The 25,000-nt window shown below is 43.4% G+C and overlaps 1 protein-coding gene across 4 annotated transcripts in view; it reads left to right on the top strand.

The window, feature by feature from the left end:
* The window catches only part of LOC134449237 (polycomb protein SCMH1-like), a 46,276-nt gene extending 28,102 nt beyond the window's left edge, over nt 1-18,174 (top strand). For all 4 annotated transcript variants that reach the window (XM_063199077.1, XM_063199079.1, XM_063199076.1 and 1 more), the window contains 8 exons: nt 1-28; nt 521-718; nt 2,634-2,760; nt 3,493-3,693; nt 5,309-5,476; nt 5,740-5,847; nt 15,157-15,299; nt 16,936-18,174. The exon at nt 1-28 is cut by the window's left edge and continues 325 nt beyond it. In XM_063199077.1, coding sequence (XP_063055147.1) covers nt 1-28; nt 521-718; nt 2,634-2,760; nt 3,493-3,693; nt 5,309-5,476; nt 5,740-5,847; nt 15,157-15,299; nt 16,936-17,061 — 1,099 coding nt within the window. In that variant the 3' untranslated portion in view covers nt 17,062-18,174. The remainder of the gene's footprint in view (nt 29-520; nt 719-2,633; nt 2,761-3,492; nt 3,694-5,308; nt 5,477-5,739; nt 5,848-15,156; nt 15,300-16,935) is intronic.
* The last annotated feature ends 6,826 nt before the right edge of the window (nt 18,175-25,000 follow it).

Here is a 25,000-nt window from a genome sequence, read left to right as displayed (position 1 = left end):
GAAGAGAGGCCCCAAGCCTGGCAGCAAGGTACATAAGACACACACAACTGTCTATTGTCATTTACGTATTTGGGGAAAAAAAAAAAAAGTTTATTTGGTAGTATGCTGAAAAGTCATTGAAAAGAATCGAAGTCTTGTATGGGCATATATCATGAACTAGAAGAAGAAACAAGAAGAGAGAAGGAAAAAAAAAAAGGATGGTGATGATGATGTCTGATGATGATGATGAATTTGTTATATTGAAATGAACTGTAAGCCTTGAGAACAGTCCTACCAATAAGCAAAGTAACAAAAACAAAGACACACACAGGACACAAACAAGAACCTACACTACAACAATACAATGTTGTGATTTTAAAAAGCATTATCAGTTAAAATTGTGTCATGTCCGTGTGTGTGTGTGTGTGTGTGTGTGTGTGTGTGTGTGTGTGTGTGTGTGTGTGTGTGTGTGTGTGTGTGTGTGTGTGTGTGTGTGTGTGTGTGTGTGTGTGTGTGTGTGTGTGTGTGTGTGTGTACACAGCGCACGCCTGTACATCTGGGCTGGGCGAAGCGTGCAGCGTGGCTGGAGGGGGTGGTGGGGGGTCCGGGTCGGCCCCCAGGCAGGCCGGGTCCTGGGAGGCCCAAGGGCTGGACCAGAGTCAACCAGAACCAGCAGCAAGCGGGCCCAGACAAGCCCGTCAAGATCCCAAAGAAGAGAGGGCCCAAACCCGGCAGCAAGGTACACCAACTGCACTGCATACAGAGATTCATATACACTACAGTTGACACAGATACACATGTGCACAGACATATACACACAAACACATACTCACTCTTACACACACACACACACACACACACACACACACACACGTGTGTGTGTATGAGAGAGAAGAGATACTGAACTCTAACTAACTTTTCTCATTACCAATCTGAATCTACCCTAAACATGGATAACATATGTTAAACTACTTCCACATAGATGCATACATTCGCACGCACGCACGCAGGCAGGCAGGCAGGCACGCACGCGGCCGAGCAGCGGGAGGCATCATACTCACTCTTTTTCTGTCTCGCGCGCGCACACACACACACACACACACACACACACACACACACACACACACACACACACACACACACTCCTGCTTGTTTGATATTCACATGAGTTATTGCCCTCATTATTCTCCTCTATGACATCAGCTCTCCTGGACAAACTAGCAGCATTCCTCTCTCCATCTGTCTCTCCGTCCGTCCCTCCATCTATCTCATCCCGTCATCCATATCTCCATCGGTCTCTGCCTTTCTCAGTCACTCCATCCATCTATCTTGTCATACCTCTCCTACTCTCTAACTAATTCCCTTTTTATCTATCTATCCATCTATCTCTCTCTCTCTGTATCTCTCTCTCTCTCTCTCTCTCTCTCTCTCTCTCTCTCTCTCTCTCTCTCTCTCTCTCTCTCTCTCTCTCTCTATCTATCTATCTATCTATCTATCTATCTATCTACAAAGTATCTCAGTCACTGCCTTTGTAAATCTCTACGTGTATATTCATGTATCTGATTCCTACATCCACCTGGTCACCAGTTTCTGGCTCTGTAGCTCTCTTCATCTTTCTGATTATCTGTAGTCATCCATCTTTCCATCCGTCCATCCATCCATCTTCCGTTCCTCTAGTTCCTTCCTCTTCTACCATATCGATTCATATCTCACACTCTCAGTCCATTCCATTTATCCATTTCCTTGCATCCATTCATCACTTCATCAATGCATCCTTCTCTCGGTATATCACACTATCCATGCATCTTTGCACTCATCTATTTATTCCTTTTCCTCTGTCCATTCTTTCCTCTCGTCCATTTATTTGCATCTATCCATATATGCCGCAAAATATACAGGAACTTGTAACTGTTTCTGAATTTTATTTTCATGTACAAATTAATCACATTAAATTACACTTTTCAGCCCTAAAAAAACTCAACTGAACTCTTAACAAAAAATACAAAGCAAGAAGTTAATCGCACACTTGTTTGACTTTTTGGTCATTTAATCAGAGTGAACAACTTGTTTCAACATATCAATTCCGGGGCGTACCTGATGACGCACAGAGGCGAAATGCGTTGCTGGCAAAAAGTCAAGTGTGCGGTTAGCTTCTTTCTTTAGATTTTTTATTAAGAGTTCAGATGAGTTTTTTGAGAGTTGCAAAGCGCCATTTGAGGTAATTAAAATGTAACGTTTTTTCTTTTGAAGTATTGAACACTTCTGTGTTTACCAACATCTAGAACAGGGGTTGGGAATCTTTTTCATTCAAAGGGCCACTTCAAATTCCTACCAGGGCCGTAAAAGTCATCCGAGGGCCGTTCTATGAACACAAAGCAGGATTTTCACATGCAATTTAGGCCTATATTCAAGGTAGACACCTTTAAAACCCACCCCACCTTCTCCAGGTCCCCTGAATATAACTTGATTATATTGCAAATGTATTTTCTAAGATTCCTTTACAAAATATGTCGTATTTCATGTGAAGCTGCATAACATTAAAATTATACCCCACCCCTGATCTAAAAGCTGTGCATGGAAGAACTTTTGTCTCAACAAAAAAAAGTCACCCTCCACCCTCCATCCTTTCATCTGTCTCTCGTCTCCTCCTCCAGAGGAAACCGCGGGTGCCCCCCAACCCCCCCCTCTCCTCCTCCACCAGCAGCACCCCCGAGCCAGACACCAGCTCTGTACCCCTGGACAACGCTACCATCCCCACGTCAGCCTTACAAGCCCCTACAGGTAAACACTGACATGGACACACACACACACACACACACACACACACACACACACACACACACACACACACACACACACACACACACACACACACACACACACACACACACACACACACACACACACACACCAGCTCCTTTCCTTTTGAGATTCATGTATTGTATTTCAACCTCAAAGTAAAAGAATGACCTGTATTGCTCTCTTGCTCTCGCTCAAAATCTGCCATGTACAGGACTAGTCCCTGGAAATGCAGCCTGGACCTCCTGTATATGAAGTACAGTATCAGTACTTGAGAACAAAAATAATAGAGATATCGGTAACACTTTATTTTAGGGATACATCTATTAGCACTAATACATACAATGTTCCTGTATAAGTAACTTGTAAGGCATGTTCAAAGCAAAATCAAACATTTGTTAGGCATGTATTCACAAATGTCTTGTTCATGCACAATAAGGGGTTTATTACCAATTTAACCTTAATAAGGACCTAGTAGGCCTTAGCATTTGCTTAGTACATGCCTTACAAGTTACTTATGCAGTTGTAGATGTATCCCTAAAATAAAGTGTTACCGAAATGACAAGTTACATGGAGCATTTAAGCATCACAGCAAGGGACTTGTGACCTCTGTGACTGTTACTTCATGTACGTGAAGGACAGATTAAAACTCAGCTGTACTATGGAACTGAGATCTATTTGACTTGTGTTTTTTATTTCCATGTTTATTTCCAGTGTGTGTTTACCTGAATAAGTATGGGAAGGTGGGTCCCCACCTGGACGCGCGTAAGGTGCAGCAGCTGCCGGACCACTTTGGGCCGGGCCGGGCCTCCTCTGTCCTGCAGCAGTGCGTTCAGGCCTGTGTGGACTGCGCTCACAACCAGGGCACCGTCTTCGCCTGCCTCAAGGCAGGACACGGGGGAGAGGTCATCTCAGGTTAGTGATGCACCGACATGTGCACGCACACACGCATAACCCAGGCACTGTCTTCTATTATCCATAACATTACAGTTTGTCTCAATTGCGTTTGTATATTTCTAACAACAGAATAATAATTCTCAAAAGTTTTTGTTCAGTTGTCACTTCCTGGTGTTACCTGTGCACATGATAAAATCAGTTTCTCATTGTTTTCAGCATATCGCAAATGGTTTCGTCCACCATGCAATGGTTGTGTCTCAGCTGTTTTGTACGTTATCAATTGCTTTTGTCATATCACTGAAAAGGCGTCACTGAATACACTAAACTATCTCACCCCCCCAAACATTTAGGTCCTAGGTCATAGTATGAGTCTTAACATGCGAAATGATTTACCAAGCTGGCATAATGTGTTAAGCACTGTATAATTTCCATTGGATTTCTGTCTATAAATATAATCTGAATTGAAAAATTGCTCGCAGGTAATTATTGACTCTCTCAAATCAAAGGCAGTAAAATGGAATCATATTTCAAAGAGAAAACAGGCATGTAATACAACAATAGGCACTGTACTGCATTACATTACTCTATGCCTCATATGCCCTGTATAATTATGCTCCAAGCAAAATAACAAAATTCCCCTAGAATTTCACAAACAAGTCAGTGCACTTTATACAATATCAGTGTATTGTTTTACATTTGTTTTGCTTTACAGTTCTATATTTTTATCCACATGGGCCTGCAAAACAAGTAAAAAGGGGTGGTAGAGGGCACATTTTGACACCTCAACCAGAGTTGCCTATTTTTTTCTATTTTGCAATAAGACAAAAAAAATAAGTAATACTCTAAATGTATATCTAGTCCAGTCTTGTCTGATTAATGTTACATAAAGTCGAATTTACAACATTTCTCATTCAATCTAAACATTTACTCTCAGAAAATATCCTCAGAAGTGTACTAGTCAATTGACAACATGACAAACCAGGTCCAGGAAGACAGATGCTGAGGCACTCAATGTTGCAATTTTTTTTACTTTTTTATTTGGCTACAACATTGTAGCCAAATAAAAAAGTAAAAAAATTGACAACATGACAAACCAATTTGATTACGTAGCTTGTCCATACACTATGACACAATGCCTAACCATTCTGATGGCACTGACACGTTCACTGACACAAAAACTTGCTTTTGAGAGACAAGAGACTTGGGTTTGCAGGTCATCCACAGTGTTTGTTTTGCCATTTGTTAAAGCTGTTTTGAGAATTAATATTATGTTTTGCAAATTACAAGAGAGATTCGAGAAATGTACAAAAGCAATTGAGAAAAACTGTAATATCTCCCCCTGTAATCATCCATGGAGGCTTCAGGTTTGACCCTAATTTTTAAAAAGATAAAATAAAAATAGAAAGTTAAATGTGGCATGGAAATATTACAGCATGAAGCCTATTTGACCTGTGGCCATTGTTCAAGCAGAAATGTCCCATTTTTTTTATTGAAAAGTCAAAGTACTGAAAATAGATTCCAAAATAAATGTTGCCAAAATGAACCTTAACCTGACTGTTACAGTCTGCCCTGTGATCTATTTGACATCTGACCTCTGACCTATGTACGTTGACCCCTGTGTGACCCTCTGCAGCGTGCTTCGAGCAGCAGCAGCACACGTTGACGCTGCCCACGGTGAGCAGTGTGACCTACGTGCTGCGCTTCCTGGAGAAGCTCTGTCACAACCTGCACTGTGACCCGCTGTTCGGGAGCCAGCCCGTACAGCAGGGAGGCATACACTACGACAGCCACGCTTACACGGGTACGCGCGCACGCACGCACGCACGCACGCACACACACACACACACACACACACACACACACACACACACACACACACACACACACACACACACACACACACACACACACACACGACGCACTGTGAAGCCAGCCTGTAAAGCAGGCAGTGATACACTATGACAGCTACATACGTAACTCAAATGTGCACACATACATGTACACACAGGGACCCACATACACACAGAGTACACACTCAGCTCTTGCACTCCTCCCTCTCCACAGAACATCCGTCTGGTCCAGGCAGAGGAAACAAGAGGTACCCGCAGGAGCCCTACAGCAGCAGCCCCCAGCCCCTTAAGATGCCCAAAACACACAGACTCTCCTCAGAAGGTGAGAGTGTTATGATCATTTTGGGCTAGTCTTGCCATTATCGAATAGGCCAGTTTTGAGAGAAGACATGGATGTAATGGTAGAGAGAGATGGGGAAGGATCGGGAAATCACTACCGCTCAGGGGTGAGTTTCTCAAAAGAGAAGTTGTTAGCCTGTTAGCAACTTCGGTAGTTGCCAATGGGAAAATGCATTGAAAACAGCAAAGTAGCTAATGTAGTTAGCAACTTTGGTTTTGAGAAATTCACCCCAGAATTGAACTGGCAAGGCCAAAGGGTAGGACTTCTGAATACTGGTCAGGGTGCTGCCAGATATATCGACCCTCTAGGTTCAGGTTCAGAGGCTTTCAAACTGTGAGAGTCTCTGGAGTAAATGTGATGAAATATCACATATCCTGGTGCAATACACTGAGCGTCTCTGGAATAAATGTACAGGTGAAATACACTGGGGCTGTGTACACACTTGCACACTTGCACTTGCACAGAATAAAAGATGTCGAGTGACGTAAATATGGTGAAATCCTTCATTTGATTTTTATATTTTGCCCAATTATACAGTATCATTTGTGTTTGAGACTTAAGGTGCACACATTCACAACAAAAGTAATTCAGGTGCCAGACAATGGCAGAAGATTGAGTGACAGAGTGGTTCACACACTGGGTATAAGCTCCAAAAGTATAGTATAGTGTAGTGTATAATACACTTTTTATTTTATTTAACAAACCACAGTCGTCGATCCACCAGATTTTTTTTTGCTTACTGTATACAGTTTTTATGAAGCTTATACCCAGTGAACAGACCACTCTGTCACACTCTCTACTGCCATTAGTTTAACTAATGTCTTCAGTATTTTATGTTCTAATGTTGTGAAATTATACACTGCCGTACCACTGAAAAGGGACTCTCCAAATTGGACATTATTCGCACGAGTGGTGCGGAAGTTGTGTGTGGCACAGACAGACAGAAAGACATACAACAGAGACACAGACGGAGGTTTTTTGCATTAATAGGGAGATTTATTTATTGGCGCTTGTGCCCAGTGTGCGGGACTACACAACTTGTATTATTTACTCCTTTTCCGCCATTTTTTAAAATATTATTCTATTTTCACCTGCCATGCCATACGCTTTTATTTTTATTTTTTTTATTTTTTCTCTTTTTGTAAAGCACATTGAATTGCATTTGTGTATGAAATGCGCTATACAAACAAAATTGCCTTGCCTTGCCAATATTATAGTGGAGTGCTGAGCTTCTGAGAAGACAGGCAGAGAGCTGGCATCGGGTCCCTTGAGGACACGGCTCCAGGTTGAGAAATGAATAGTACTTTTGCTAATGAGCCAGCTAATAGCGATAGAGCTTTAAGCATTTGTGAAGAAGGAAGAGGCTTTCACTTTCCCTCCGCCATTTTCTTTCTCTTTCCTCTCTATTTCTCTTTGCCTTTTTTCTCTGTCTCTCACTTGTTCTTGCTCTCTCTCTTTCTCTTTCTCAGTCTTTTTTTTCCCTCACTATCATTGGGCTGACCTGCAGGCTGGTTTAATTAACCTTAGTCAAAAATAGCACACACAAAACTGCAAGTCTTAATGATCGTCTGGCACACTCGCACACACTATCACACATAGACACATGGTATCACACACACACAATCACACGCACACACACACACACACACACACACACACACACACACACACACACACACACACACACACACACACTATATCACACACACGTACGCTCCACTTGGCACCCCTCCTAATTGTAATTAAAAGCTGAGGTGGACTGCTCAGACCACAGCGCAGTGCAGTGCAGCACAGCACAACGCGGCTCTCTTCCCGAAATACACACAGCACTCAGCGCCAGTAGCCTCACTGCGGGGAACGAGAGACGAGACGGCGGAAAATTCCTGCCCTTGCTGCCTGCTTGCCATTGCTGGACTACTATATGCAGGGCCCGCATTTCTGGTTTGAAATGCTTTGTTTGTTGGATGCAAGCATGTCTGGTCGGTTTGGCCATGCTTTGTTGACACATGCCTGTCTAGTTGACCATGCTTACTATTGTGTTGCATTACATTACATTGTATAACACTGTTTACAATTTTTTAAACATCGTCAATAATGTGCAGTCTGAGCAATGCAGTTGCTGCTTGGATCAGGTAGGACTTCATTCTGTTTGTTCAATATTGCATCCAGCCTCAAATGTCTAGCGCCAGGTCAGGTGCCCCTTGAATAGCTTATCAGAACAGCAGCAGGCAGAGCACATACTCAGCTGTAGTGATGGCTCTCACATCACAGGGCATGTGCAGGGCATACTGAGCTGTAGCTAGTGCTGACATGTGCCAGTGGAGGAAGATTGTGTATGCGGCGAAGGGGCCGCTGCAGTCGAGTGTTCTCTTTGACATTTCTCCTCTTCTGGTCAGGTGAGTAGTTTCACCTGGAGAACAGGGGTGAATTTCTCGAAACCAAAGTTGCTTACTACATTAGCTACTTTGTTGTTTTCAATGCATTTTCCCATTGGCAACTACCGAAGTTGCTAACAGGCTTACAACTTCTCTTTTGAGAAATGCACCCCAGAGCTGCAAGGTTGAAGTAGTGGGGGCAGCCCCCTTTATAAACTCTCCAACCTGGCCCCTTGATACATACAGAGGTTTAGACAGTCAAACTGAAAGAACTGGTTTTAGACAGGTTTTACTATAGCAGCCCGGCTGTGTATATTGACCCTCACCAACGGACAGTTTAGGTGTACATTTGTTTTGCCGTGATTTGAAAAGCTGTGGTTTTATGGGTTTTTTTTATATACAGTCTGTGTTAGCACCCACACATCCCTTCCAGACAGCTTCCTCTTGCATCCACAGTTAATCCTGTTGGATGTGGCTGACATAGCCCTGGATACTGTGGCTCTTGATGCATCACAAAGACTTGCTGTCTTGGTCACAGATGCACCTGCAAGACGCGCACCAACAATTTGTCCACTATTGAACTCTGATACGTGTATGTCACCCATAATGTTGTGTGCATTGCAATTTTACCCTGCTAATTGAACCTTCACACTCTGCTCTTACTGGTGTAATGTGCAATTAATGAAGACTGGCCACCAGGCTGGTCCATTTTAGCCATGAAACCTCCCACACTAAAATGACAGGTGTTTCGGTTTCATTGTCCAACTGTACATGCAAACCCAAACACAGACCCTTTGCATTCTCACACGACCAAGTGTATTAGCAAGCCTTCAAAACCTGTGGACACTAAGCAGTGAACATACAGTGGTTTTCAGTGTCTTTGTCTGTATGTGTGTGTCTTAGTTGGCAAGGCTGAAGAGCACTTGTTTGTGTGTGGGCCACATGTCTGGTAGAGCTGATTTACATTAAGGTCATGCTAGGTATGGCGACTGTTTGTCTGTGCATTTCCCAGAACAGTTCCCGCCAGTTCCCGCTATGCATTTGCATAAACATATGTTATTACAGTGTGAGCCTCTTTACTGTTCATACTGTTGTGATCTGTCTGTGTGGGCGCAGCAGAGTGTCTTATGCCAGCTCTGCGTAATGATAGTATATTGCTATCATGTGCAAAAGGTCACCTCTTCCCCTGAGACAGTGATTCTCAAAGTGGGGCGTAAGCCCCCCTGGGGGGGCGCGGAGGCATCACAGGGGGGGCGTGTGACATCTGATTTTGGGTTTTTCCCAAATTAATTGTCATATGAGAAATTGCAGTCCCTCTCTGTTTTATCTCTCCAGTCACCATTTCTTTGATTCTGCACAGCACAATCGTAAAATCATTCTGCACGAATAGGCTACTGCTGTTGCTTGGGGGGCTCGGAAGCATCCAGACCCTTCAAGGGGGAATGATGGGAAAAGTTTGAGAATCACTGACTTAAGAGATGCTGGAGTCTCTGTTTTAATGGTCCAATGTGTAGAATTTCTTGTAGAATCTAATGGGTTTATTTTTTACTCTTGAAATAAATGGTCTTGGAAAGGTACATACGTGTAGTAGAGCAAGCAGAAGGAAAAATCCCAGATGCAGGCATTAGGCATTCTTTTTATTGAATGCAAGAATGTATTAAGTAATCAGGCATGAAAATCCCTCACCTTTCGGCGAAATTCGCCGTTTTGAAATCAAAATGGGTCATTTCTGTGAATCATGTAGATCCGAGGAGAAAAAAATGGGGGGGGGGTCAAGCGAGGGGAAAAAATGTAGCGCAAAACTTCATACAGTTTCAGAAGAGATTCCACAACTGACAATGACGTTTGACCAATCCCAGCATTTGTTGCTGTCGACACAGCCAATAACCTGAACGAGCACAATCTAAGTCCCGCCCTTCATACTTGTCTTTGAAGTTTTACACAGGTGCCGCTTTGGTCTGCGGGGCTGGCGTAGTTGTATCAAATATCTTTCTTTATAGTTCTAGAACATCTCTGATTATAAGAAAATGTCCAAACGATCTGTCACAGATAGTCTACACGTTTCCCAGAGAGGTAGCATTGCGATGAGAAGTGAGAGGATGTAGTTAGCCACAGTGGTTAAGCTGCTTTTCCTGATCATTTGAAACCGCATTTGCCCAGCCCACGTCAAAAAGTAGTTATTCTCAAAAGAGCTCCGTTAATGAAAGCTTGGGTAGGCCTATGGCACGTTTTCCTGACGGCTATTTTAACGGGTCTGTGCGCTACGAAATGGCGAAAGTATCTAGTAGGCACTACGGAGAAGAAGCGCATGTAGGCTACGCGAGGCATCCAACATCATGCTTCGAATCATATGCTGCGGCTTCTTATAGCACGCACGAGAGAGGGAGAGGGAGAAAGAGCGAAGCCTAACTTAGTCAATCGTTTGACACGGGACAAATTGTTATAGGAATCATGCCACGTTTTTTGTAATCCCTTGGTAGCCTACATCTAAATGACATTAAAAATCTACCGATTTATATTTAGTGGAACACGGTCAAACAGTTTTTTTCACGGTCAAAGTTGGAGCTTTCCTATTCTTTTTTTCAGGGAAACAGATATAGGCCTACTAGGTGAATGGACTAAAATTTGAGTAGTTTGGATACAATTTCAGTAGTTTATCCAAACTGTGACAAAGATTTTTTTGTATTAGGCCTACAAGTTGTCTGAAATATGATGATTAACTGTTCAAACGAGATCACAACCAGGCAAGCGTTGAGGGGACATTGGATAGTGTTGAGAGGAGGGGGTGCTTAGTTGCCATTGGGGGACATTAGTCTATTTTATTTTTAAGGGGGGCATTGGCAGGGTTTTGAGGTCAATGGGGTGATGGGAAGCTTATGATGAGGTCAAGGGGGAATTTATTTTTTAAAAAGGCTGAGAACCAAAACCCATTTTATCTATCTATCTATCTATCTATCTATCTATCTATCTATCTATCTATCTATCTATCTATCTATCTATCTATCTATCTATCTATCTATCTATCTATCTATCTATCTATCTATCTATCTATCTATCTATCTATCTGCCCCCCTCATCAGACATGACAGCATGACAATCATGAAGTAACGAAGATGGTTGGCAGTTCTTCTTATGTTCACTGTCCCTGGGTCGCTACAATATGCTCAAAATTCATCATTTAAAGACGGTTTTAGCTAAATTTTCTCCCATGGGAGAGCATGCCCCCAGACCCCCCTAGTATGACTCTTATACACTATCCCCCAAAAACGCAACTGCACACCACACATGCGCGCGCACCGCTGCAGCACACGCGCCGCCCCGTGCCACCGCGCCACGCCGCACCTTTCTCACCTTTTTCACCCCTGACCCGTTTTCATGCCTGAGTAATGGACTAATGCCATAAACCCACCAACACACACCAGGCCTACAACCTTCATCAGGGTGTGTCGATTGTTTTGAATGATGAAAAGAAGACTGCCCTCTGAAAAATCTGACAATTTCTCTCATTACGTCCTTGCATTCATCCACACAGAGCAAAAATCCAAGATTTGCTCATGAATAAGTGATTCAATACCATTGCATGTAGTTGGTTGAGATATTTAATAAGGTTCACCTCCTTGTGTGTTTTTGTTTTTGTTTTGTCGATTGGTTGTTTTACTTTTCACTCTGTCACGGTGCTAATTTGCAGTTTGTGTGGAAGTCGACATAGCAAAATGGAAGTTATCGAGTTAATTATTTGTGTGAAAAATGTGCTTGGTGTGTAAAGGCCTTTGGGTGGAGCCATGTATGAATAAAGATGGCGATGTAATATGGTGGGTGAAAGAGCACTACTTAACTAATGTAGTTCATTTAGCTGAGGAACAACCAAATGGAACTATTGCTCACTGCACCACCTCCAAATGACCTGCTGGTGACTGGCTAATTTAATAACAAGGTGCTAATTCAATAACATGAGCACAATCCTAAACTGCAGATGCAAACTTGGCTTGCTCAGCGCAAAGCACCTCAGAGCCTCCCAAACTCTCTCTCTCTCTCTCTCTCTCTCTCTCTCTCTCTCTCTCTCTCTCTCTCTCTCTCTCTCTCTCTCTCTCTCTCACACACACAAACACACACTCAAATACGAACACACACACACACACACACACACACACACACACACACACACACCAGGTGATGTGTTTAGTGGGTCCTGTAGGCTTATTGCTTCTTGGCTGACTTTGCGCATTATTTAAATGAGGGCCTCCATATTCTCCCAGTGCTCAGGTTATGCAGGGCAATGCTTATCTTGGTTTCCAGGTGGAGGTGAATGCAAAGTCTTAAATACGCACACACACACACACACACACACACACACACACACACACACACACACACACACACACACACACACACACACACACACACACACACACAGAGGTTGTCTATGGATGTATATGTTTGATGCATGCAGTACACACATTTGGACACATAGTACATGTATGCCTACACATATTCACTTACTTATAAGCCAAAGACTCACTCTTTTACTCACTTTTACTCACTCTGACCAATATTCAAGCAGCCCTACAGTATGTTGTATGCGCACGCGCACGCGCACACACACACACACACACACACACACACACACACACACACACACACACACACACACACACACACACACACACACACACACACACACACACACACACACACACACACACACACACACACACACACACTGCATACTTGGTTAATTTCCCAAATGCTTCTCAAAGTTAAGCCTGAGAAAAATCAAAATGTCAACTATGTAGGGAATTATAAACGGTTCTGGACCATACCCACCCAGTGTACAGTCCACTTTTCTCCCATCACTTCAGAAGGGTACAACACAGTACACAGTCCTCTCTCTGTACGACCACCAGCAAAGTAAGAAGTGGACGTCATTAGTGGTAGTACAGTGGGGCTGCCATGGCCTCGTGGTTAGAGAGTTGGTCTTTCAATCTAGGGTTTGTAGGTTCAAATCCCGCCTGACCTCTCCCTAGACCTCTATCCATGGCTTATAAGTGCCCTTGATCAAGGCACCTAACACCGCATTGCTCCAGGGACTGTAACCAATACCCTGTAGAATAATTAGAGGTGCTCCGATCACCATTTTTTGGCCCGATCACCGATACCGATCACCAAAAATCTTTATCTGCCGATCACCGATCATTGCCGATCACAGAAATTATTTCCTATTTTTTTAATAGCCTATTAATTATCCTTATTGAATATTTCTGCCCATAAACCAATCAATCTTAATTTGCACATGTCGCTTTCACAATGTAGGCCTATTATTAGGCTATTACTATTATGATTATTATTATTATTGTTATTATTATTATTATTATTATTATTATTATTATTATTAGGCTATTATTATTATTATTATTATTATTATTATTATCTTTCAGCTCTTTCAGACTAGTGTTGGTAATATAGCCTACAAGTAAGTCTACAGTATTAATCAATTTATAAGTTATTGCATATAATTACTAAACTATTTAAGATTGAATTGAAACTGAAACATTACATCAATTTATAAGTTATTGCATATAATTACTTAACTATTTGAGATTGAATTGAAGCTCAGACACCTGGATCTCAGTCTCTCGTCTTCTGCATACGAGAAAAAACCCTGTCGCTTTAAATGCTAAATGAGCAGCCTCGTGAGGAGAGCCCCTCCCCTCTCTGTCACTCACTGTCCACAGCTGCAGTGCTCCGCGACCGTTCTGCTCTCTCCCTCTCACTTCTGTCGCCGTTTGGCGTTTCAGCGACTATCAAACTAATCGACTGACTGTCAACAACTTTGAAAACAATAACGTTGGCATGCTTGTGCGGACAACGTGAACTTGTCGCGTGCTGACCGAGGCAACTACACAGGTTATAACGTAAAATGGCTAACGGGCGAGAAGTAGTCTATCAAATTACATTGTGACTGAAACACTTGAGATTCTACATACACAAAACAAGAAAAAAAAAACTTCACTTGAAAGAACAGGGAACACGCACAACACAGCGTGTCTGCGAGGAAAGCTCTTTCTCTGTAACACTGTCATAGAATGTAGAATTCCCTGCACAGACTCATTGAGTTTCACCGTCCATTCTCCCTAGTTGCTGTTTGGTGTTGCAGCGACTACAAAACTAATGACCTGGCTGTCCATTAGGCTACAACTTTAAAAACAATACAGTTGATGATTGTTTTGGAAACGTTTAGTTGTTGCGTGCTGACAGGCTGTAACTCAAAATAGTGAACATGGCGAGACTGACACGTCATTCACAAATTACAAGCGTCATGTAAACTGCGCATGGATCGGAAAATCAGATCATTGTTGATGCAGATATGATTATAAATGGTGAAAATGAAGGAGGGAATTCCAAAAAGTTAAAGACAAGTAAAGATGCCTTATTTTGGTGCAGCAGCTGTGCAGAGCCAGCACCTAGGCTACATGCAGGCAGCGCCAGGTGTAAAGGCGAAATGGTTGCGTGAGGAATTTAATATCTCTGGATCGGTTTTTTGATCGGCATGTTTTTCCGATCACCGATCAGGCTATTTTTGGCCATTATCGGCCGAGCATGATCGGCTGCCGAGCAATCGGAGCACCTCTAAAAATAATAACTGTAAGTCTAAATAGAATAAATGAAAGCGTCAGCTAAGTGCAATGTAATGTAATATAATACAGTATGCCAGTGGTTAATTTGAGGGGTAGCAAGGGGGAGCTAGCTCCAGAACCTCAGACGAGAGCTCCGGAACCTTGGATGGAACGTCAGGGAAAGACATCACAGATCCCCCTCGGGGGGGGGGAGCCATCAATCCTCTGCGCTCCAGGACCTCCCGCTTGACAAATTAAGCACTGCAGTATGCTGATGTGTGCCTGTCACTGTCTCCTGCCAGGGTCGGGGAGCTTCAAGGGGTCCAGAGACAGTCCCAGGCCCAGCTGCCAGGACCCCAATCTGTGGACGGTGGAGGACGTCATGCAGTTCATCCGGGACGTCGACCCCCTGCTCGGCCCACACGCCGACCTCTTCCGCAAACATGTATGTCTTCAAAATACTTTGAACATTATATCATACAGACATAATTACGTAACATTCGCATTCACATACAGGACATGTTAAAAAAAAAAAATTGACATGGCCATGCACTCAAACATGTTACATACAGACTTTTATGTGTCTGAATAGCCCGCTAGCTTATTTTGTATGTTCCCACGCTAACATGGAGATAGTTGCACAAACGTCTTGTTCACATTCAGGTTCTGTAAAAATAAAAATGTTATCGTGGTCAGGTACCCTCACAAGTTACTTACAAACATTGTTAGCCAAGCAAACAAACTCAGATAAAGTACAGATGAAAACATGTACATGGCTATGCACTCACAAAAGAATAAAATAACATTCTTACATAATGACACATAGTCACACATACATGTACTGAATGCATACTGAAATTCTTACTTAGACACATGTAGGCTTCTGTTTTCAGATAAACATGTATGTGTTGACATAGCCATTGCAACAAATATAACTCATACCCATAAGCATGCATGTGCTGACATACTCTCACAGCATGTAGAAATTCATCCCAACAAATCTAATCCGATACACACTGGGTTTATACAGGTGATAGTTCAAAAAATCCATTCGAATGCTGGTTTTGAATTGAATGGAATCATTTGATTCGAATTGTCGGTGAATCACAACAGTGCGTTGTCGTATGTCTACTGACATATTATCGGCTATTCAAGACGCTGTACATAGACCGCATTCTAGTCAGATGACCGATTCTAAGCAAAATTACACGTTTGCTCTCTAAACATTCTTCTAAACATAGACTCCTACATTCTGTATGTCCATGCCATGATTGTGATTATGGGGTGTAGCATGAGCTTGTACATACACATGTAGTCCTATTCAACAACGTGTAGAGGAGTGGCCAGAAATATACCTGCATTTTGATATGCTCTATTTTGAGATGCACAAATTACACAGATACCGTTGGTATGGTGCCTTTGTGATTGGGCTCTTGCTTTGTGAAACGTTATATTTTAAATGGATATTTCAGCCTAGCACTCAATTTTCACCTCAACACTCAACGTTCCAATTGCACATCTTTTGTATTCCCTTTGGAGCGTCACATGACTTGGCTCAGACTGTTTATGTCTAGATTCAGAACAGCTTGTTTACTTCCCTTTACAGAGCTCAGGGACAGCAAAATTGTTTTGTTTGTGTATGGACAGAAAAACGGTGAACAAACATTGAAATGGATTTGTTGTTTGGTGCAAATATTTCACTGACTTATCCAGTGAAACATGGACAGATTTGTGTCCAGGAGTTTACTTTCATACATCAAGCAGATCTGAAGGCTTTAATGCGGTTACAGCAAATGATTTTAAAGATGAACTCAGTAAAAGCACAATCAGTGTTTGCCAGAGGACTGCAGATGGCACTTGGACAATTGGCACCTCTGCACAAGTACAGAAATGACAAATGTATTTGTCCTAATGATATAGATGAATTTATAATGTCTGAATACCATAGTATTTTGTCCCAGGTCTGTGTTGTTGGGGTGTGCCATTTCAATGGCCATACAATTGTTTTTGTCAACACTTGGCATCTCTCTGTGAATGGGTAAAGATCTCAATCCTCTTGTCTCCTGCCTGTTTTATTCCAGGAGATTGATGGCAAGGCCCTCCTATTGCTGCGCAGTGACACGATGATGAAATACATGGGCCTGAAGCTTGGTCCCGCCCTCAAACTTACCTTCCACATTGACAAACTGAAGCAGGGTCGTCCCTGAACTCCTCGCGTGACCCAGAATCTACCCAGAATCCTCCACTCTTTCACGAAAACAGGAATACATGTATCATGTAGCACTTCGGAATCACACTTCAATGTGAGTTTGAACAGTTCCCACACCTCACTGCCAAGAAAACCCTCACCCAAAGTCATCACCTGGACCTACCTGTCTCTTCTCTTCTCGCTCACACCTCCTTACTGCATCTCGCCTACCTGTCTCGGTACAGTCATTTGGGTCACATGTCTTGTGTAGCACAACCAGTCCAACCCTCTTGCATTATGGGAGAAAAACAAACAAACAAACTGCACCTCATTCATTCATTCAGTCTCTGTGCCGTCTCGTCTGAGAACATTCTGCACTTATGGATTTTCTTGACACTCCAGTGTTCTCCCGAACCTCGGGGCCTTCAGCCAAGGACCAGAGTTATATGCGGCTAGAAGGCAAAGGAGGGCGGGCAAAAATCGGGCCATTTTTGACGGCCTTTATGTGTTTTTTTTTATTTTAAATACAGTTTTTTAAAGTTGTTTTCTATATTTTATATCCCTCTCACAATAAGGGCCTGCACGTAATTATGTGTGTTCAGCCATTTTGTACAAGACTGTTGTATTTTTTACAAGACCAAACTGTTTCTCTGATGAACTCTTGACTGACAGACAAAAAGTTGGGTTTGTGTCTGAAATCTTCATTCGCTCACTTCATAGGTCAGTATGGAGCGGGTTGCATTGCTGTACTTTGCTCCCTAAATAGTACACGAGTGAGCATTTCAGATTCAGTATGGGATGTACAGCACAACAATCCAGTCCACCCAAAACGCATCATACAGGCACACACACACTCATTTATCTATTAAATTAACACTGCCAATATTGGTCACTTTCAAGATAAGACAAACACCTGCACACATGTATACACAATACAAGGAAAAGCTGCCGTAACACCTCTCTTCACTTTCTGTCCTGGTTCTATGGATGTTTACATTGTCCTTTTTGTCATACTGTATGTTGTCATTTGTATTTTCAAATTTTATACTATATTATTAGAGTTCATACATTGAAAGTGTTATCATACTTGTAACGGTTCAATAATAAAAAAAAATGAAGTGTTTCTGATTGAGTTGGCAAGTAACCTTTTTTTAAGAGCATTAGATGAGCTAGTGAATAATTGTGTATGCATGGGAATTGGAGTTATAAAGATTTGAGCGTGTCCACCAGACACAGTTGCAGTGTCAGTATTCGTACCGTATATTTGCTTGTGCATGCAGTATTTGTATGCAGGACATGTCTCAAAACCCAGGTGTGCATCTTTTGTCATCGTCGCAACACCATACCATGCTTCCTTCACCAGCCCATGGGATTTTTCCAATATCCTGATTCCTGACTCCCTTCCTCGATCTGTGCTTGTGGCCTCGCAGGAGGGGATAATTAAGTTTCCCTACAGTCAACCCAGTTACAACAACTTTTGGAGGACTTCTCCCCTTTCAACATCCCGATTGCAAATGAGAATATGACCTTTCAATTGTGATTTAGTGAGATATTGAATTTAGCTCCTGTCGTCAGTGACATCTTGTGACATCATCACGAGGCCCCAAGCACAGGTGTAGGACGGGAGTCAGCACTTTGGAAAGAAGCCCATGACTACCATATGTGCACTTCAAACGCTGACCGCAAGGGGGCAGTATTGTGTCAACACCATATGTCCTTGGCACACTGTCTTATCTAGATGACGTCATGCTGAGCTAGCTTGGCAGGGAAGGTGTTCTGATGCACTCTACCTTTTTTAGATAGACACAGAGTACACCTATCTAGTCTGCAGCAGCCATTACCCATTGCCAAAAAAACATGCCCTGTAGCGAGGCGCTTTTTTCCATGAAGCTTTTTCAGAAATGCAGATACCCACGATGTCTAGACGGTGTGTGTGTGTGTGTCTGTGTGTGTGGCTCCATGCATTGTTGCCATGGTGTTGGTGACTTGTGGTATGGGTTGCTGCGGTTGCAGACGCTGTTCGATGCCAGCTGGAGTCATTAGTGCCAGCCTTGCCCTGCGACAGGCGGCAGGCGGGCGGCTCGTTCAAGATCATATTGCCACGACAACACACAGCGGAGTCGAGCCCTTGTCATTTTTTTTGTTTTTTAAAGGTGTGCCCAAAAGAGCATTTGCGTATATGTGTATAAAGGGCACTCACTCTCTGGGGGCATTCATCTGGGATTGTGGCAAAGTATAGGTTTGAATGTGGGGATTTTTGTGTTGCGTGTTAAGGGTTAGTTTTATTTCCCTTCTTCTTCTTCTGCATGTGTGGGAGGGGATTCTGGAGGATAAAGCCGTCAAAGTAAATAGCCCATAGCCCATTATGGGGTGGAGAGACTGGTGCCTATGATGTTAGCAGTGAGAGGTGTAGGCTCTTTACTAAGAGCTTTCTAATTAGTCCTCTTAACGAGCTGGTGGCTGGCACTCACAAAATCTAATGTATGGAATCTACCCTACACAGAGGGTAAACAGAGGATATAAATAAAGACGAAGATGCACAGACCGGCACTCGCTCGCACGTGCACTCCAAATGCGTGCTGCATTAGACAAAAGTACAGCACATTTGTTGTCAGTTTTTATTTTTGTTTTGCTAGATGTCTATATGCTGAAGCAGATGTCCGTTTACTGTTCAGGGTGTACAGTGCTTACTGGGGAAATGAAATCTGTTATGGTCTAGAGCGCCGTTATCTATTTGAGATTGTGTGTGTGTGTGTGTGTGTGTGTGTGTAAACTACAGTGTACGTGTATCATTTTTTGTGTGTGTCTGTGTCTGTGAGCCTGTCTGTCTGTCTCTGTCAATTTGTCTGTCTGTCTGCACACTAAGGTACAGTAGTGGGGGGATACACAAACCTATTTCTAGGTATTGTGTGTGGTGATTTTCAGATGCACCAGAAGCAGTGTGACATACTGTAAACCAAACCACTTCCTCACCAGCAGTGCACAGGAAAGGAAACTCAGACTTCAAGTCAACTGGCTGTAGCTGTTGACTATGACTATGTAGACTACTGACTGACTGACACATGTTTGTGTGGGAGGGCGGGTTGTATTTTTGTTTTGTCTGTGTGTGTGTGTGTGTGTGTGTGTGTGTGTGTGTGTGTTTCTGTTTGTGTGTGTGACACAGGGCGGGGGAGAGTGTCCGTCAGTGTGTATATGTGTCTTTGTCCATGTGTCTGCGTGAGGGTGCGTAGTACACAACACAACAGCGAGAGTGAAAGCTCAGTTGTTTGTCAGTGTAACCAGAGATGAGACTGGTTTTGAGATGAGGGAAAATCCCGTGGGGTTGCCCTCTCCTCTTGAGTCTGATACGGTTTACAGTGGGCTCTCACTCAGACTCCCGTGAAGCTACAAAGCAACAAAAGACTCATTGAGTCTTGAAGAGACTTGTGGACAAACAAGAGGCTCACTTGATCTTCAGGAGATCCAATGCAACCCAGATACTCGACTGGGCCTCCAGTGGCTGTCTTTGGCCCCGTGAGGGGTAATTCCGATGAGACGTCCCTGGTGACATCTTACATTAGGGGTAAAGAACTAGAGATGCACCGGATCCGGTTCCGGATCTGAAAAAGGCAGGATAATAGGGTTTTTCACAGGATCCGGATCCGGCAAGATCTTAATCAGTGGATCCGGTATCCGGCAGTTACCTAAAAATCAGGATCTGGTGCATCTCTAGTTTTTACGTAGCCTTGGCTTTTCAGTCAGTCTTTCACAACCCCAATCACGGCATGGAGTGAAAGCCCTTTGGAAGCGGCCATTGCAGGCAGTTTGTCAGTAAGCCAATGAGTCTGAGCCAACGTAATAAAAAGGGCCCACGTGTGCGAGTAGACTATGTGTTTCAATCCTTTCGTAGGATCCGGTATCTGGTTCCGGATCCGGCAGGATCTTAAGCAGTGGATCCGGTATCCGCCAGGATCCTAAAAATCAGGATCCGGTGCATCTCTATAAAGAACACAGCTACACGTAGCTCACTATAGAGTAAAATGTTGTTAGACTTGGATTAAATTAACATGTGGGTGGACGTTGTGGGCCGAACTAAAATTGTTAAAGCCATCGGGTCGACGGTCCAGTGTTCCACTGACACACAAGAGCAGGTTCAAGAAATCCTTCATCCCCTCAGCTGTGGCCATACTGAACAAGAGATGAGCTGTCCAGTCTCAGCATGCATGTATTGTCTTGTCTTGTTTTTGTCCTGTTTTGTCAAGTCTTGTCTAATGTCTGTGAGAATCACTGAAGCCACGCCAAAGACAATTTTCTGTTTCATGTGTAACAGACATTAAAGTTTTATCTAATGTAATGTAATCTAATCTAATCTTAATACTCAAATTCATCTTATTACCCAGAATCTGCATCAGCTCGTCCTCACTGGTGAATCAAAAAATAATCATGGCGGCCACCAGATCAACTCTCTTGAAATGCTCTTTAAATTGACACTGTGATATTAAAATAAACATTGTGGTATCCAAATATGATGTCGCTGAAACTATTCATAGCCTACTTCGATAGCTGAGATATCTGTCGGCCTTACGTTAGGTAAACTAGCCTGCGTAAAGTAATGTTACGTGACAACAGCAAAAGCTTAAGTCCAACCATACTCCGGTTAACACAATTTGTAATGGAAACACAAACCGAGCTGGGTTGACAGTACCACTCAGCACGACACGGCTCGGCACAGCCTTTTTTTAAAACTTTGTAGGCATATAGTTATGTACAGTCTTGAGTGATGAAGTTAAATGGGAAAGCTAGATGAAGTCAGGATAAGTCAGGTCATAACCTGGTGACCTGTAAATATGGACAGTGAGATGGAGGAACATTCCACCTTCTGGGGAGAATAGCTGTGTGAGAATATCTCCATATCGTACATTTCTGTATTCTCTATTTAAGCAGTGCTTCAATAGATACCCTCTTTATAAATATGATTGTTCTCAGTCCGATACCCACACGATGCTATTAGCTTAGCATGACATCATTGACTGGTAGAAGGTCATAGCTGCTCATAGCCTCTAGGCTAGTTTGCAGTGTTGCCAGATTGGGCGGGTGCCCGCCCAATTGGGCTACTTGGGATGAGCGTCGGCGGGAAAAAATGGGAAAAAATTGGCCATTTGGCGTTTTTTTAAGCCGTTTTGGGCCCATAGAAGTCAATGTAATTTGTTGAATTTGGGCGGAATTTAGCGCATTTTGGCGGTTTTTGAGAACCTTTTGGGCGGGATTTGGTCAGATACATCTGGCACCACTGCTAGTTTGTCTAACCAGCCCTCATTGACTCAGCTCATCATGATAGGCCTATGGTAAGACATTTAGCAATGGTATGGGAGCGTGAGTTATTAGGTCATTACCGGGTCATAGCAAAGGCGCTCTAATGGTTAAGGAGTCAGTGTTGGGAATTAGAGAATGACATGTTTCAATTCCTGCACTAGCAGAGAGAAAAATGTGTGGGGGTGGGAGTGAATAACCAGCACTCCTCTGTGCTGTGACCTTAGCTACAGCTTTGGTGTCCTTGAGGAAAGCACGCACCTCAACCCATATTCTTCCAGAGACACTGGCTACTGCCCCTGTGATTCACAGCAAGTTGCTGTCAGTGACACCATCAGCTAATGTAATGCATAAATGTAATGCTATGTTGTTTAACACAGGGGGAGGGTAGACTATTCATCCCATCATCTAATGTTGTGGATGACCTAGCCTGAGCTAAATGTCCGAAAAAAGGCGACATGCTTTTAAGGACTGATAAGATCTGAAATCAAGCTTGCGAGTCAATATTGCTTGTAGTCAGCTGTCAGAACATTTCTGGAACATTAGGTCACTGACAGCCACAGGGACTTTGCATAGCCTACATACTGTACAGTAGAACAGAACAGAACAGAACATGGCCTTTGATAATATAATCGAATAGTCATTGAATGAGGGAGGGTTTAAAGGACTGCCATCACATTGAGTAATACGTATGAAGGTTAGCAGCCAACATTCCCAGAAGTCCAGTTGCGAGAGTACGAAGGGAAACAGGAAGTGAGGTCAGAGCTGGTTCTCAGAGGACAGGGACAGATATTAATCAGACCCCGGTGTTCATCCATCTGAGGGCAGAGTGGCAGTGTGGTGACAGTGAGCGTACTTGGCTCATCAGTGTTGCAGCATGTAGTGAACGTCTGAAGTAATAAGGCAAGGAAAGTTTATTTTATAGCGCATTTCATACACAGGTGCAATTCAGCGTGCTTCACAAAAAAACAATAAAAGGAAAGAAAACAACATTGAGATAGAACATTAAATTATTCTATCTAGTGGGTGCATGTTTTAAATCATAGTACACATCTCATTGTATTTCCAATTGTGAATGACAAATTACTACTACCAAATTAGTATAGGCTCTTGCCTTTTCACCATCCTTCCTACTATTTCTACATCATGCGTATCTGTTATGATGCAAAATGAACCAATCTGAGGGCTAGATTTAAGCAGCCACAAGTTTTGAATTCGCTCTGTGAAGCAAGGGGCGATCTGTAACCTTCACTGATGTTCTCGAAGGAAGTAGCCTTGAAAAAAAAAGAGATTTTGTGTGTTTCTGTGTGTGTGTGTGTGTGTGTGTGTGTGTGTGTGTGTGTGTGTGTGTGTGTGTGTGTGTGTGTGTGTGTGTATGTGACGTGTGTGTGTGTGTGTGTGTGTGTATGTGTGTGTGTGCGTGTGTGTGCGTGTGTGTGTGTGACTGTGTGTGTGCGTGTGTGTGTGTGTGTGTGTGTGCGTGTGTGCGTGTGTGTGTGTGTGTGTGTGTGTCTGCAGACCAACCTGTGGTTGTAAGCTGTCCAATATAGAAATGTCAGATTAGCCTTGGTTACACAGACCAAACCACATTAAGTGGCAAAAGCGCGTTTCCCACAGACTGTACCCAACAGCCAGGCAGCCAGCCATTAGCTGTGGCACCTCCTTCAAACTCTGCAGGAGTGGCAGGATTTATCCCATTTAGAAAAGATAGAAAGGGGGGATGTCAGAGAATGGCAGACGTGTTTATGAGAGAAGCAACATATCTCTTAAGTGTTTGCAAAATGGAAGGCATAGACACACGCTCACAGACACACACAGCAATCCCCCCCCCCACACACACATACACACAAAACGCTCATCTGCTCCTCTCTGTACCCTTTCTTTTTGTCACACAAATACACACACACACACACACACGTACACACACACACACACACACACGTACACACACACACACACACACACACACATTTGCAACCAGCAGATTGCTCCATATGCTCTGTTCCGTGCTTCTCCTCACAGTAAAAAAGCTGCCATAGTGTCCTGGCTGTCAGCACATTTCCTGTGCTGTGCTGTGCTGTGCTGTGCTGTGCTGTGCTGTGCTGTGCTGTGCTGTGCTGTGCTGTGCTGTGCTGAGCTGAGCTGTGCTGTGTGTAGTGTAGTGTAGTGTAGTGTAGTGTAGTGCAGTGCAGTGTAGTGTAGTGTAGTGTAGTGTAGTGTAGTGTAGTGTAGTGCAGTGTAGTGCAGTGCAGAGCTGAGCTGTTACAGAGGTGCAGGCCTGCTCATATCACTGCTGCTATCCCAGGAATGTCAGCTCAGCCTACGTGTGTGCGTGTGTGTGTGTGTGCGTGCGTGCGTGCGTGCGTGCGTGTGTGTGTGTGTGTGTGTGTGTGTGTGTGTGTGTGTGTGTGTGTGTGTGTGTGTGTGTGTGTGTGTGTGTGTGTGTGTGTGCGTGCCTGCGTGCCTGCGTGTGTGCGTGCGTGCGTGCGTGTGCCTGTGTGTATGTGTGTGCACGAGAGAGAGAGAAAGAGAGAGCATGGGTGTGCGTGCATTTGTATCTGTGTGTGTGCGCGAGCCAAGGCAACCCTGACTGGCCTGAATACTTTCTTTCCCTCGAACACACAACCCCTAACCCCACCACTACCCCCACCACTACCCCCACCCCCCCC

The sequence above is a fragment of the Engraulis encrasicolus genome, chromosome 5, assembly GCF_034702125.1.
Source record: "Engraulis encrasicolus isolate BLACKSEA-1 chromosome 5, IST_EnEncr_1.0, whole genome shotgun sequence".
Taxonomy (NCBI): Eukaryota; Metazoa; Chordata; class Actinopteri; order Clupeiformes; family Engraulidae; genus Engraulis; species Engraulis encrasicolus.
The sequence above is the reverse complement of the archived record's forward strand: the minus strand, read 5'-3'. Positions and strand labels throughout refer to the sequence as shown.